General features: G+C 41.3%; 1 protein-coding gene across 1 annotated transcript in view; it reads right to left on the reverse strand.

The window, feature by feature from the left end:
- LOC311499090 (regulator of G-protein signaling 6-like) overlaps positions 1-15,318 on the reverse strand; it is an 87,262-nt gene that overhangs the window by 14,828 nt on the left and 57,116 nt on the right. Inside the window, exons 2-7 of the mRNA XM_084559937.1 lie at positions 9,814-9,910; positions 6,749-6,799; positions 5,887-5,993; positions 2,858-2,909; positions 791-855; positions 497-573 (exon numbers count right to left, since the gene is read on the reverse strand). Coding sequence (XP_084416063.1) covers positions 497-573; positions 791-855; positions 2,858-2,909; positions 5,887-5,993; positions 6,749-6,799; positions 9,814-9,910 — 449 coding nt within the window. The remainder of the gene's footprint in view (positions 1-496; positions 574-790; positions 856-2,857; positions 2,910-5,886; positions 5,994-6,748; positions 6,800-9,813; positions 9,911-15,318) is intronic.

Consider the following 15,318-nt stretch of genomic DNA (forward strand, 5'->3'; position numbering starts at 1 on the left):
TCAGAAGGCCCATGTCCATTCTCTGATGAGGCCCAACTGTTTTGGAGGCACAAGGGAGACCTACACAATATTAGGAAGGTGGTCATAATGTTATGCCTGATCAGTGGATAGCTCAACCTAATAGCTTTCTAAAAAACACGCTAAGACAAAAGGAAACTGGACCTGTTTGAGGTTCCACAATAACAAAGTGAAGAAGCCACTTTTAGTCATGCAGGGGTCCCGCTGTTTTGTGTCTGACTTAAAATATCACTCTATCATTGGCGGTTTAAAAAAAATAAATATATACATATATATATATATATATATATATGTATACTGGACAGATAATCTTCCATGAAGTTACTCTACAGGAGGGTTAAATGAGGTCTGTGAGAAACACTCCCTGCTCATGATATAGGAGATCACACTGACATCGCACCGTATTGTTCGGTCTTTACCTTCGGTGTCTGTGACCACAGTAGTTGCATGTGTTGCCTCGGTAACAGAGCACACTTACTTGACCTGGGCCTCGGCCTGCATGTAGATAAACTCCCACTTCCTGGCGAAGGCTCTCTGCAGCCTGGCTAAGTTCTCCTGTTAAAGACAAGATCGATGTGAAGTCCACAAAGAAAAAAGTTGGTTTTAAAACTAAATAAGCCACACCACAGTTTAAAGCCGCTAGAAGCAATTTAGGTCTCATATCATCACACGCGTGCACCTCATCTGACCTTTAAGAGGTTGTGATTTTTTCTGCCTCTAGCTGGACACCCAGATCAATGCCAGCAGCTCGCAGGAATAGTTCGACACTCACCGCCTCGTAATCTGCCAGCTCCAGCCTCGTCTTATTCTGCATGGTCCGCTTGCACAGGTAGATAGCTGAGGGGGCGAGAGAGGATCGAAGACTGGAATTTATCACACGTTGCATTTATCACATGCAGCCACTCATCTGTGCATCTCCCCACCACACGTGGTATGGAGCATAATCAGTTTTGAGCTGTCTGTCCTCTTTTGGATTATGAGTGAAAGCGCGTGAAGAGGCCCTGAACCACAGCCACGGATGCCAACGTGTCAAGATGAAGAGCGGGAGCAGCGATCGACTAATCCTGTCAGCTGTGATTCAATAAAAAGCTCAGATGGAGGTAGTTTGTATTTACGTTCATGTATAATATGTTTGTGGTCCGGTTGTGTAATTATCTCTCTAGTGGCACAATCCACAAGTCCCACACAGGATCAAAGTCTCCCACACATATTTCCTCGAATTGATTTGCGCCAATTAAAGCCTCTAGAACCGAACATTCGTGTTCCTTTGACTCTTCGCTGAAGCACACAACAGAGAAATAATTTCATTGTCAGAAGCAGTTTAACCTTTACAATACATGCAGCCTTCAAACGGTAGAAAAATATTATTCCACTTGAATTGTACCTGCAAGTTTGCCACAGCTGCAGTAGGTGTGAACATGTAATCATATTCTAAATATAGATTTACATATAGATTTACTTTTTTTTTTTTTTTTTCCAGTGTGGGCCTTGTTTTTACATCCAAAGCAGTCGATTGCTTGGTTTCACTGGAACTATGCTTTTACCACCATCTACTCTAGGTAATATACTGACAGTTGATATAATGCCTTCATAAAACTCCACCTCAAAGAAGTCAAAAGTACCCTTTAAGGTACCACATAAACCAAAATATAGCACTACTGTGGAACATCTAATTGGTTTTATAGTGTGCAGGAGTGACAGTGAGATATGGTCTACAAACTCTACTCTGCGTTAAAGTTACTGTAAGTTTTGAGTTTAGCAGCTCAGTAAGAACCACTCAGGTAACATTAGCATCACTGTGTTGCTCAGTGGTGTTCAAACAGGGTTCATGAAACATTTTGAAGTGCTGTTCGGGGTTCAGAACGGGGCTCGATAATAAAACACAGCGGAGTGAATCCGTTTATTTAATCTCTGCTGACGTTAAAAGTATACACCGATCAGACATAACATTATGACCACCTTCCTAATAGTGTGTAGGTCTCCCTTGTGCCTCCAAAACAGTTGTGGCTCATAAGAGAATGGACATGGGCCTTCTGAGGGTGTCCTGTGCTGTCTGGTAACAGGATGTTGTTAGTGGATCATCCCACAGGTACTTAATCAGTTTGGGATCTAGTGAGTTTGGAGGCCAGGTCAACACCTTGTGCACACGAAATTTCGTTGCATTGTTATACAATGACAATAAAGCTTCTATTCTATTCTGTTCTGTTCTTCAAGTTTTTTTTTTTGAGTTGTTCCTAAACCGTTTTTGTGTGTGTGTCTGTGTCAGGCTGCATCCTCCTGGGGATGTCTGTCATTACTATGGGGTGGGGATGCCTGGTCTGGTCTAGGTACATGTCTAAGTAATGAATGCCAGGTCCAAAGGTTTCCGAGCATTACATTGATATGTCAAAAGATGGTCAATGATATTTACTTCTCCTCCTATCATAATGTTGTGGCTGATCGGTGTAGGTTCCACTCTCACGGCCTCATTAGCATTAAACCTATACACTGAGTGCACCAATAACATTATTATGAAAAGTAATGGCCATCAGGACTGTTTTATTCTCCCAGTGGGGCAGAAATTTGATCCAAATCAGATAAAGTGAAGTTCTGAATTTGGAGCCCCGTGACATCATGCTGTTAAATCAATTATATTGATTGACAGCTCCTACCTCAACTATGGTATAGTATATTTTTCCTCCCGTGCAGAGGTACTATATTCATGTTTAAAAACATCGATTTTTATGACTGAACATCGCTCTTTAAAACACAAAGGAGAGCATGTGGTTCACTGCCAAGATAAAACACAAACGAATAAAATGTTTACATCAAGGTAAAACCAAAGCCGCAAGTTTCTCACCATAGTCTGTGTTCTCAGGCTCCCAACAGTTGGACGGCCAGAAGTACGGTGCCTGGAGGGTGGGGGGTGAGCAAAAAGAAAATGTGAGTTTCAAAAGAGATGCTGCAATCGCTGGCGATTATCTGCCGAACCCCTGAGGCCGCTCTGTGAGTTAACAACTAATGGACGAAAAAGTGGAGTGAGGACGATGACCTTCACGATACATTTGTTTTCCTGTGAGACACTGGAGTGCACATGATTGCGGTGCCGCGCTGTGTGTGCAATCAAAATATATATATATTTTTTTATCAGGATTGAACACATTGAGAATAGCTGACTCCTGAAACTCCTGAAACTGCAGACTAAGAGTGGGGTGTTGCAGGGGCATGAAAACACTGCAGCATCACGGCAAAAGGAAGAGTGATCAAATATGGAAAATAAACAATCAGAAAGAAAAAAAAAAGCACCTAGAAAGGTTTTTACGAACATCTGCAGTCATTTCAGTCAGGGGAGATAATGCATGGTGTTAACTGTTTTGATTTACCTTCTGTGTTTAGTCTTGCATTTAATTTGCCTCCAAAATGAAATCCTTTCAGCTCTCCTCCTCCCATCTCACGTCACTTTGAAGGAGGAGAACGAAGGTCAAACTACGCACCGCCGTCTGGTTTAATTAGACTTCTCCACAAGCCCCGGTGGAGATTCAACCTACCAACTTGACTCTCTATAAGATGCTACGCAGAGATCGCTCTAACCTCACCACATGACCTCTTTGCCATTCCCTTCTGAGGAATCTGAAAACACAGTTCCCTTATTTTAATTAGGGAATTCAGGATAAAACGGTCCAGCATAATTAATCTGTGACTTTGACGCCGATGTCTTATCCGTGAACAGTGAAGGAGGCTGGACCTGTCAGCAGGCTTTACTTTCCTTTTTCGTGCCTTGAGGAGACTCTAATTGTAGCGTACTACTCCACACAACGAGTCCCTGTCAGGCTTTTGGTAGCTGCCTACTCAACCCAAACCCAGACCAGCTTCCCCCTGCTCGCTTGATGAATATTTTAACAGATCACCATTCATTTTTAATAGGGTCGCAGGATCCCAACAAGAAGCTGGAGATGGTGGACAAGGCCTTTTTGTCATCAAGATCAAGATCAGTGTGCTGTAATTCCACAGCCGAGCAAGTAATCTTCAACGGCTGATGGGGTGTTTGTGCAAGTAGTCGCCCTTACCGTCAGATTAACCTTGTTGGACTTTCAGCATATTACAATAATGCAGAATGATGAAGGAAGCTGGTGCAAGATTATGTCTGTACAAAAGATGCAGAGTAATAGAGAAACTAATCTCTATTCTATTTACAAAGGGCTAAAAGAACTAGAGGAAGACCTAATATTGTAAATTATATTGCTGCTAAACTGTATTTCTTTGCTTTTACCAGACATTGACAACAGAACGTCTTAACTAAGCCCTTTTTTGTCACTGCTTTTACAAGATGGACCTTCTTGACTTGAATCCAGATCTTTATAAAAGCTTCTATACGTAGCTTTAAAAAGATTAATTCTATGTTCTTTCTAAAAGCAAGAAAACAAAACAACTAAGTGTGGCCAGCCACGGTGTCAGCGAGACGCCACGAAGTATTGCTTAAGCGCCGGCTGATGTCAGCTAGAGAAACACAACGTATGATTGGCAAACTCTTCACCACATCATTGGATCACTCTGTGAGCATCTCAGTTTATAGCTTCATATCGCTAGCTTCCATTGAAGATTTATAGTGGCCTGTTGCTTTTTGACCTGTAGTTTGGACACAGCAATAAAACTACGGCCTCACTGGTAGCTCTCTGAGGCACAACAGTACTTTGAGCTAAATGCGAACATCATTATGCTAACATGCTCACAAAAACAACGCTAACATACTGTCACTTGACAGATATAAAGTTTTCCAAGTTCAACACCATAACAACAGCGGGCACTGTGCAACATGGACCTACGAAACTTACGTACCATACAATCCTTAGTAGGCTCCAACCCCAGTCAGAAGGAACAAACATTGACAAGGTCAAAATGTATTAACTGTATGTGGAATCAAATTACACTGCAATAAGGGTAAACAATAAAGTTAATCCAGACTCGAGCCTTGAAATAATCCTATTTACGTGAGTGGAAAAGACTACGAAGAAGAGCAAGAGGTGGAGAACACGCACCTGCTCATGGCTACAGAAAGAAATGACTTGAGGTAGCTATTTTTATAGCTTGCACAAACATAAGTTTGTGAGTTGTAGCGTCTTATATGAACTGACCTTTTTGTCAAAACACACTTGTCCAGACTAAAGAATATTTGTGATATCACGTTAATTAGAAATTCTTTCACAGTGCTCTTTGATAGGTGAACAGACGGTCACAGAAGGTCATTTCAGTCCCAGTCTTTGTTAGAACCACAACCAAAGATGTTGCCACTTTCACATTTCAACATCCAAAGGTCACAGTGTACCACGCTTTAGTGGTCAACCAGTCATAGGTTTGCATGTCTACATCTACTTAGAAGCACTAATAATGGCTCTACATGGAAAGTTACATGATTACAAGCAATCTTACGTTTAGGCACGTGAAAGGCTAAATCGAATGGTGGACCAGTCAACACAAAGGTACGGATTCTGGCACGTCTTAAAACTAGAAACGTTGCAACAACGTTCTCTTATTGTCCTGAAATTAAAGTTAAACGTAGAATAATTACATGGAGCATCTGCAGTACGGTTGTAAACTTCTTACCTCTTCTATGCTAACTATTCGAGCAGATGTCTCGCCAAAGTCAATCTGGTCTCACAAATTGGGCAACTAGATACATCACAGTTGCCTTTGCAGTGACCTCTTGTGTAATGGTAATCGTAGCAGAATCAGTGGATTTACTTTCTTGGTGACATTTGATATTTAAATTAGTATCAGGTGACAAAAGAGAGAGATTCTTGCATTATCAATTGACAATGCAACCCAAACCTGTCAATGACGCTAGTTTACAAAAAAAGGTTGCACATTAAGTATCAGCTTGTTCCTGCTCACCTGAAAGCGGTAGAAAGTGCCATCATCTTTGAGGGAGAGGACGTGGTCTGAGATAGGGAAGAAGTACCCCTGAGCTGCGATGAGACTCCCGATGTGCATGGCCTCAGCTGCAAAATGAGCCAAACAAATCACAGTGGATTTCTCATCACTCCTCGGATTATCAGCAATGTAATATCGATGTGGAGGTAATTGACTCAGTGGCAACAAAATAAGGACAATGAGATCAAATGCAGCACTTATGAAAGCAATATCTTGGCAAAAAGCATGAATATAATAAAACAGATCAGCTGCCAAACATTTAAAGGAAAGACAGGCGTGTATTTTGGATGTCTATTGTGTCATTTTAATCTAAATTAGATTTCTTCTAAAGGATTCGGCCCTGAGGTGTTTGGGGTGTACAAGGATGACTCAGTCACTGAATCATTGTGCAGGCTGTGGGCTATTGTACCAGCAATAAAGACTCCTCTCCCACCACAACTCCTCAGGCTCCGGCAACTAAACAACAAAAGTACATGAAAAGCTAGCCAGTATTTTTGTTGAAATGGTTATTTTCCTGCACAGTCTGTGTTGTTGTTTCGTCTCTGCATCCACCAAAATAACCTTTAGCTTTCTGCAGATACTACTGAATACTATCTGTACTCCACGTATTGTAACCACCTCAATGATAAATAAAATAATAAAACAGTTTTCTAAAGAAAGTCTTGCAGTCCCTACCACCTACCTACCACGGTGCCTGTGTCCCTGAATTTCATGAAGTGTTTACATGTCTTAGTAAATAAAGCTTTCAAACAAAATGACTGTTGTCAGGGGAGATTGAGGCTTTATTTACAGTCTGAAGTAATTTTTTTTTTTCATAACATACCTGGATCCTCGATGGCCAGATTCTTCATGAGCCACTGTACAATGTCTGTACCTGAATAAGGTTAGAAAGGGAGAGACAAACAACTGTTACAGAGTGTATAGTTATAAAGAAACGTTATGCAATAAGGCAAGAAACTGTCAGTGAATGGAAAAAACATTTGTTCTTTAAGTGGTTTATCAAAACATATTGATCATTGAATTAAATTAAGTATTTTCCACATGTCAACGCCACACCTAGACACGACTCCAGACCTTTCACCCGCTTAGCTGATTAAGAAATATGATGAAATAATGATGAAGGCATATCCCCACCATCTGTTCATGAAACAACTCCTGAGTCAAGTGTCCGATCGCTTTCTAACCCCTTAAAAAAGGGATTGTGGATGAAAATGGTAGTACTTTCTTCATTTTTCCTCTAATTTGGATGTGAATACCTTCAAGTTAAAGCTTACAGTCTGCACTTCAAATCTACATTCTTTATGTTTAGGGAAACAGCTAAAAGATTGCGTCAAACTGTATGTGCAGTGCATGGCACAATTCAAGTGGGATTTAAAAAATATCGCTGCCTTTTGTTCGTCTGATAAAACAAAAGACATAACAGAAAACGATGTGCAACAGGAGAAAGTCTGCAAACGTATATTTTTTAAATACAAATTTTAATAATAAACCAATTCCAAAAATGTTAAATCATCTCATGACACTGGAGCCCAGGAGAAGGAATGTTTACAGACTTTTATGCCAAAAAAAGCCTTATTTACAGCAGAGTTAGAATATCATCTCATCTGTGCTTCCCCTCAGCTTTCCTGAGCGAGTCGGTGTTTAGTTCCCCGTCATTCATTAGTTTTCTGGCCTTCGGCGCTCGGATGCAAACATCTGAGCTTCTGTTCCCCACATCTATCCGCTACTGGAATAATTGTGTTTATTGATACACTTTGCCTATGGCACACTGGGATAATGTATCTTCCATAAATGCAACGAATGAGGGGGAGAAAAAGAAGAGTGTTAATAGCTATTCTTTGTTTTGTTTTTTATTTGTTTGTGTTGTGTCAAAGCCTCACACTGCAACTCTAGCCTTTTAAAGTGATTTAGTGATTTGCCCATCAAAGCGATTACAGCCAATAGGCAAGAAGATCTGTCCCTACCTGTCAAGTTCAAATATTGAGATTTTTTATTATTCTTTATTTTGACAGAGTATGTTTTCACATCAGCACAGTTCAGCACACTCACACCTACAGCAACAGCTCTTCTGAGGCAGTCGGGGGTTGATTGCCTTGCTTAAGGGCACCTTGACAGTAGGAGGACAGCATTACTCATTCCGTATCCACACTCACACTTTCTTTTCCAAACATTTAATCATACGTTGTCCTCCCACTTTACCTCCAGCTATTGAGCTATTCTCCAGTGAACCACTGCAGAAGCAAGAGAGCAGGAGTCTGAGCAGCTGCAACACGTGCTGTGATTTGGATATTTGACTCATCTGGAGATCTAGTTTGGTTAGGTTCTAAAATATGATCACAAACTACAAAGGGATAAGGGAGGTTTGCCTCATAAAATTATTTTTTGTTCTGTTTATGTATTTTTTACACCACAACAATTTAATTTTGATTTTATTTTCTCTATCAGCAGATTAAGACTATCTAGCCTTTGTCCAAAGATGAGAAACTAAAGCTCTATAATCACTATGGGTTGGTGAAATCCCACTATTTTGTGTGGCAAAAGGCTGGTATAAGGCTTTTATGATATAAATAAATAATTGCAAATATTGTTTGTTGGTAAAACAAAAATGGCGGCAGTATTGGATTTTCTTTACAAGTAAGGAGATGTGATGTTTCACACTGTGAGCAACCTGGTTGACTGGCACATAAGAACTGGCAGGACTTACTTTATAGTTGAGAATTAAGTTTCTTTTGGAGATCTGCACTGAACAGGCACAACATTATGACCACTGACAGTAAACATCATTGACCATCTTGTGACAATTCAGTGTTCTGCTGGGAAACTTTTGGTCATGGCATTGGATGTTACTTAGACATGTAGCACCCACCTAGACCAGACCAGGCACCCCCATCCCAATGACACAGGCACACACACAAAACCGTTTTAGGGACAACTCAAATAAACATAAAGAACAGCACAAGGTGTTGACCTGGCCTCCAAATTCACTAGATCCCAAACTGATCAAGTATCTGTGGGATGATCCACAGAGGCCCCTCCCCTCAACCTATAGGACCCAAAGGCCCCCACTAACACCATTCTGTTGCCAGACAGCACAGGACATGTCCATTCACTGATAAGTCACAACTGTTTTGGAGACACAAGGGAGACCTACACAATATTAGGAAGGTGGTCATTATGTTACGCCTGATTGGTGTAATTTGCAGTTAAAATATATGTTACTGCAATACTTAGCACATTGTGAATAGTTTAAAATCAAGAATATGGTATGGCCATGTTGCAATAAAAGATAACTGCTACCCTAATATCCCCGGCAGAAAGATAACTGTTGTACGATGCATCACACGGGACTAGCTGTGCACGTGTTGTGATTTTGTGTGGGCACGTCTCCACAGACAGATGCCCAGATCCGGACGCTGCGAAGGCAAGGACTTTCAAATCATTTCATCAGTGGGCTGTCGGGTGAAACACCATTTTGTTCCCCCGTTTGGCAGCAGACAGTCTCTTAACATGCATCCCCACCCCTGCTATTCACATTTTATCTCACAAGCGTGAAAAGGACCATTTGCCGTCGTATTAGGGATTTTATTCTTTTCATCTATCTATTTACTATAAAGAGAATAACGCTTTATTTCCAAAATGTCAAATGAAAACACTTTCCATAAACAAATCACCCTGGGAACAAGTGACTGAAATGTCATCTTTTGAGCTTTCCAGGAACACAAGGATCTCAGCATTTCCCACAATCCCCTTTTATCTTTCACTCATCTCTGCTCGCCAGGTACTCACTGTCCATCACTGGTGCACTTTTACACTTAATGTTGGCACAGCGCCGGCTCCCTCACTGTCTGTCTTTGACATCTTGGTCTGTTTTTTCTCTCCATTTCTTACCTGTAACAACACTGGGGATTTTAGTCATGAAGCTCTTGACGGTTCTGATGGGCACGCCGTCCGTCTCGTCCTGGATGCGAGTGATGATGTCTTCAATCTGCAGAGGAAGACAAAGGACAGAAAGAGTGACGGAGACAGAAAAAGATCCATCTGAATCTTGAATACAATCCATCTGAGACAAGGATGGGTTAAACACGTCAAATTGAACCTGCAAACTAAGCATTTAGTGAGTGGATGTGTTGCTTTAAACCAGTCTTGACTATTCCAAACTCCAAAGACATTTATGATGATACTGTAGTGACTCATCTGTAGTCCAGGGGAAAGAAGATGCAGGTTTAGCTCAGTTCCCTGTGAAACCCACAACTTCAAGATAACTGCAAGACTTCTAACAAATTCCAAGAGATAAGACCGCATCACTCACATCCTACGTACTCTACTGGGCACCTGTAAGGTATCGAATTCATTTTAAACTTTTAAGGCCCTACAGAGCATTGCCCTTTCTATATAACACTATAGATTTACTCACACAACAACACACCCAGCTCCTGTCTGCAGTCCTAAGGTAAATCCCTCCTTACTGTTCCCACTGCACACCTCATCACAAAAGTTAAGGTTTAAGGTCGATAAAGTTCCATCCCATCATCTAGTTACAAAGCTACATACACCAATCAGGCATAACATTATGACCACTGACAGGAGAAGAAAATAACACTGACCATCTTGTGACAATTCAATGTTCTGCTGGGAAACTTTTGGACCTGGCATCAATGTTACTTAGACATGTAGCACCCACCTAAACCAGACCAGGCACCCGCACCCCATAGTAATGACACTCCTTGATGGCAGCAGCCATCCCCTGACACAAAAACACACACAAAAAAGCTTTAGGAACAACTAAAAAAAAACATGAAGAACAGCACAAGGTGTTGACCTGGCCTCCAAATTCACTAGATCCCAAACTGATCTAATTGGGGGATGTGGGATGATCCACAGAGGCCCCTCCCCTCAACCCATAGGACCCAAAGGCCCCCACGAACAACATTCTGTTGCCAGACACCACAGGACACCCTCAGAAGGTCCATGTCCATTCTCTGATGAGTCACAACTGTTCTGGAGGCACAAGGGAGACCTACACAATTTTAGGAAGGTGGTCATAACGTTATGCCTGATTGGTGTATATGACATTGAGAAGTAATTAAACTGCACAGGACTGAAAAGTTCAAAACACTGCAAATTAGATTCCAACGTATGGTTATATTTCATGGTGGTGACAAGACAAAAAAACATGCCATGCAATCGTCTCACATGAGCAGGTTCAACAGGACAGCTCAGACCTGTAGCCTCTCCTATCGCAGATGCACAGATGTTGACCGAAACACGATGCCCAGTTTGCGCCGACGTAATCAGATTAGAGTTTGATTCACTGCAAGGCCTCTCTGCACAGATCCTCAAGAGTTTGCTTCAGTGAGTGGGAAGGGAGAAGTTGGTCGCTCTGGAGACAGCTATCACAATCTACTGAACAAACAGGCAGCTATATATAAACCCTGAATCAAATCCTGAGCGAGAACGCAGGGAGAGGCAGCATATGTTTTTTACGCTGGGACCGCTAAAGCGATCACTCAGTAAAGGAGTGCAGGGACAAAAAAAAAAAAAAAAGCAAAAAAATCAGGAAATAAATACAGTCACGCTTTCAAGAAAAACGATTTTAATGTACCGTTCCTCTCATACAGTGCATTATACTGCATGTACAGTACAATATGTCCTCACACTGTGTGCAGGTTTTCTGACCCTTTTAGCTTTATGAGTACATTGCTAATGTGCAAGCTAGCTGTCAGTGGAGTATAGTTTTAGCAGGCACCCACGCTGGGTCAAAGCTTCCATCACTACTTCCACAACAGACTCTGCTCAATGTACAATGCATTACATAGACTGGACATAGTTTAAAACGGACATATACTTTCCAAGATCTTTTTAAAAGTCTTGAAATGATATACTAAAGTGGAAACACGCTACTACCAAGCGGACCAATCACAGCTCTTGAAGTCTGCGTCGCCGCTGAGCATAGTTACATTTCTGGGGAGGTGCATGTCAGTTACGGTGCTAGGGTCTGTGCAGGGCATGGTCGGGGTCTGGGCTGTCGCCGTAGCTTCTGCGTCAATATAATGCAGAAGTCACGCAGGCTGCATGTGCAAGTTACGGCATATAGGTCCCGCAGTACTCTAAAAGAGCCTTAAAGTCGACTAGTTGGTACAACCCCTAACGCAAACATTAAAGAACATTAAAAAAAGTAAAGCTCAAAAGCACATCTTGTTTACATGCCAGCACAGACCCTTCCTACCAGTCTGAGTCTTCAGCTTTCTGCTTTTCCCTCTCTGGCCATCCGACCGCCATCACCCAGTTCCTCTCTCGTTGAAAGAAATAGATCTTGGCTCTCTGCCACAAGCAGTGGCACAGACGGCTTCTGGCTGCACTTCAGAATTAATATAATAATATGATTCTAACAAGACTTTGATGGTGCGAGGAGACAGACACTCAAACGACTTTAATGGCTTCCGCTGTCACAGACAATTTACTCCCGCTCCACTAGTCACAAACAGGAAATCACAACAGGTTTACAGAGCACAGAATTCTCTGTGTAATGTTATTTTACATCACAATTTTCCTTCTTCACAAGCGCAGCAACTTCTATTGTTTTCAGACGTTCCAAGGTGCTATGGGTTTTTTGGTTTGAAACCTTCTAAATCGTGATCTGAAAACTGCTGCACATGTGTAGAGAGTTTAATTTTTGACATGGGAAAGCTTTATTTTGAAATTCTGAGACATCTACATTTGCACTTGTATTGCACTGCTCTGGAGTTGACTTCACAACAGCTGACTTTCAGAGATTTTACCACACAGCTGCAAGCTTTTGAGTCATCAAATCTATTTTTGCAGAATTTTCTCACTGGTCTGGTGTGAAGCTCTGGATCTGACTGTCCACAAACAAAAAGCCGGGCTACTGGAGGCGGGACACTTCATCTATTAGTTACTCTTTGCTGAAAACCTTGGATTTACCCAGTTAGGTGCAATGGATGCACTAAAATGAGTAATAGCCTGTGCAAATAAACTTCATTACAAATCGTGCAAAGGACATGAAATAGGATCAAGAAATTCCAGTTTGAGTAGTTAAAATATGCCCAAAAGCAGATTGTATTGTTCTGACGAGTTGCAATGGCAGCAATTTTTTCCTTTCTTTCATCACAACAATAATACGGTTAACAGCAGTACACAGCCTTTCTTGGAACATGTGTAAAGGTAACATACAATGAACGTATGCAAATATTTTACTGACCATTGTAGCATCCCTGCTGTGACAATACAGTATCAGGAAACTATATGTCCCCCCTAAAGCCATGCAAACATATTCATGTGTGCACATTTTCTGGATTGCTTGAGTGTTGCGTGTGTTTGTTTTGGCTTTGAGTGCAGCCCAGTGGGAGCAGATTGGAGTGTTATCGCCACACTCTTAGCATGGACCAGCTAGCGGGCTGGCAGGTGTCTTGGCACACAGGTTGGTCATGGGGAGACGAGGGAAACTGTATGCTGTTGATTGTGGTTTAATGATCCCATCTATTTGTGCTCACCAAAAATGACACTACCTCAGTCCCTCAGTAATTAGATTTATTGTTTGAGTGGATATCATACATTCTTGAGTCTTATAGAAGACTGAAATAGGCGTCAGATGGGTTGTGTGAGGAGGTAGAAATAAGTAAATACATATAGTCCCCACACTTAAAGTCATGGTGTCTTTTAAATAAATGCCTGTTAAGTCACTGTCTGTTGCAGAAGAAGGTGATGCAATGTTGACTGAGTGCACGGTTTAATGATGAAGTATTGTTATACAGTTTCATTTTTAGAACTGGGTGTCTGTGGTGACATTTCCTCCAAAAACCTGTATGAAATAACTACTAACATGATCTCGGTAAATACACATGTCTGGATATGAATGGAGAATACTGAATCTGCCATTAGATGACGGCTGATGCAAACCAAACACTTCCTATTGCAGCCGCATCACATTAATGAGCTCAGCAGTTATTCATTCATCAGAAAGGCATCCGCTAAACGAGACAACATCTTTTGAACATGCATATGTTTAAACCAATTCAGGGAGTGATGGAAGGAGAAGGAGCAGCCACGGTGAGCTGTTAGATGAAGAGCTGCACACATCCAACCTCTCAGTGGGGTCATCCACTTCTTGGTGACTATAGAAAAAGGCAGTGGTTGCATGATTTTAGTACTAAGATGACAATAGTTTATTTAGTTGACACCAGACTTTTGTGAGCAACTGTGATATGATTGTATACGGCACACAGCATCAGTTTGTAGACAGAATAATACTTAGTGTTAAACCTACTGTGCTGTTACCACAAGTAACTGTAGGTGTTGCAAAGTCAACCAATCTTGAAATGTTCAAGACTGCCACTCCAATCTTCCAGTCTTATCACTGATATTGTGCTCTTTTATGAACTTGCATTCACCGGCAACAATTTTAAGTCCAATGGCAACATTTGCAGATCGTTGCACATTGCAAACGTTACTGCAAATCAATTCTGCTTAAGGTGGTTCAAGTTAAACAACTGTACTCCAGTACTAAGTTGAACTCCAGTACCCCTTTTAAAGGCCAGACAGGCAATATGTTCATTCACTGATCTGCTCCCCAGGTAACACCACAAGCTCCCTTTATAATCAAATAAAAATAAGCAGGGGATATAAACATTTCGTAAATGATTAATGCTATTGTTATGTACCTGTAAATTGCTCTGAGCGTTTATTAGTGCATGCTGAAGCTACCGTATCTCCTCAGCTGGGCATATTTGAAAACGTGTGCTAATGAAGATCATTAATAACCATATAATGCCAGTTGGTTTGAACTACAAGCGTTATCAACCATTCTTAAATGTTGAAAAGGGAAATTAAAGTGCTGCTACAGACTTCTGTCTCATATCATAAAGAGGCAAACTTCCTCCAACGATTTCAGGTGCATTTAAAGTTTACATATCAAAAATAAACGTAGTTATATTGCTTAATGTCTTCTGTCGGCTAATAATCTAAATAAAATTTACTGCCCTTACTGATAAAAGTTATAATAATAATAATAACAATAATACATATTTGACATAGAGTATATACTGGGCAATATTGACACTGTACAACAGCTGAATAAATGTTCTTTCCAACACCTTGAGATAACATGGATGTTATCTCAGCTTGATGCTACTGTACATGTCTAGGGCATTTCAGGTCGTTGGTTGGGTTCAACCAGTTATCAAAAGGGGACATTTATTCAATGTTCAACACTGTGACTAATGAGAAAGCACTAAGTTACACAAGAGTTTTTCCAGAATGGAACTGGGCTGTGTCAGGCACCAACGACCACATGGGACGAGGCCACAATAGCTCACAGCTGAACTCGCCACCGGGCATGCGCGCCCAAACGCATGCAGGGGAGGCCAACAAAAGTAC

This window comes from Chelon labrosus (assembly GCF_963514085.1).
Source record: "Chelon labrosus genome assembly, chromosome: 14".
In the NCBI taxonomy this organism is placed as follows: Eukaryota; Metazoa; Chordata; class Actinopteri; order Mugiliformes; family Mugilidae; genus Chelon; species Chelon labrosus.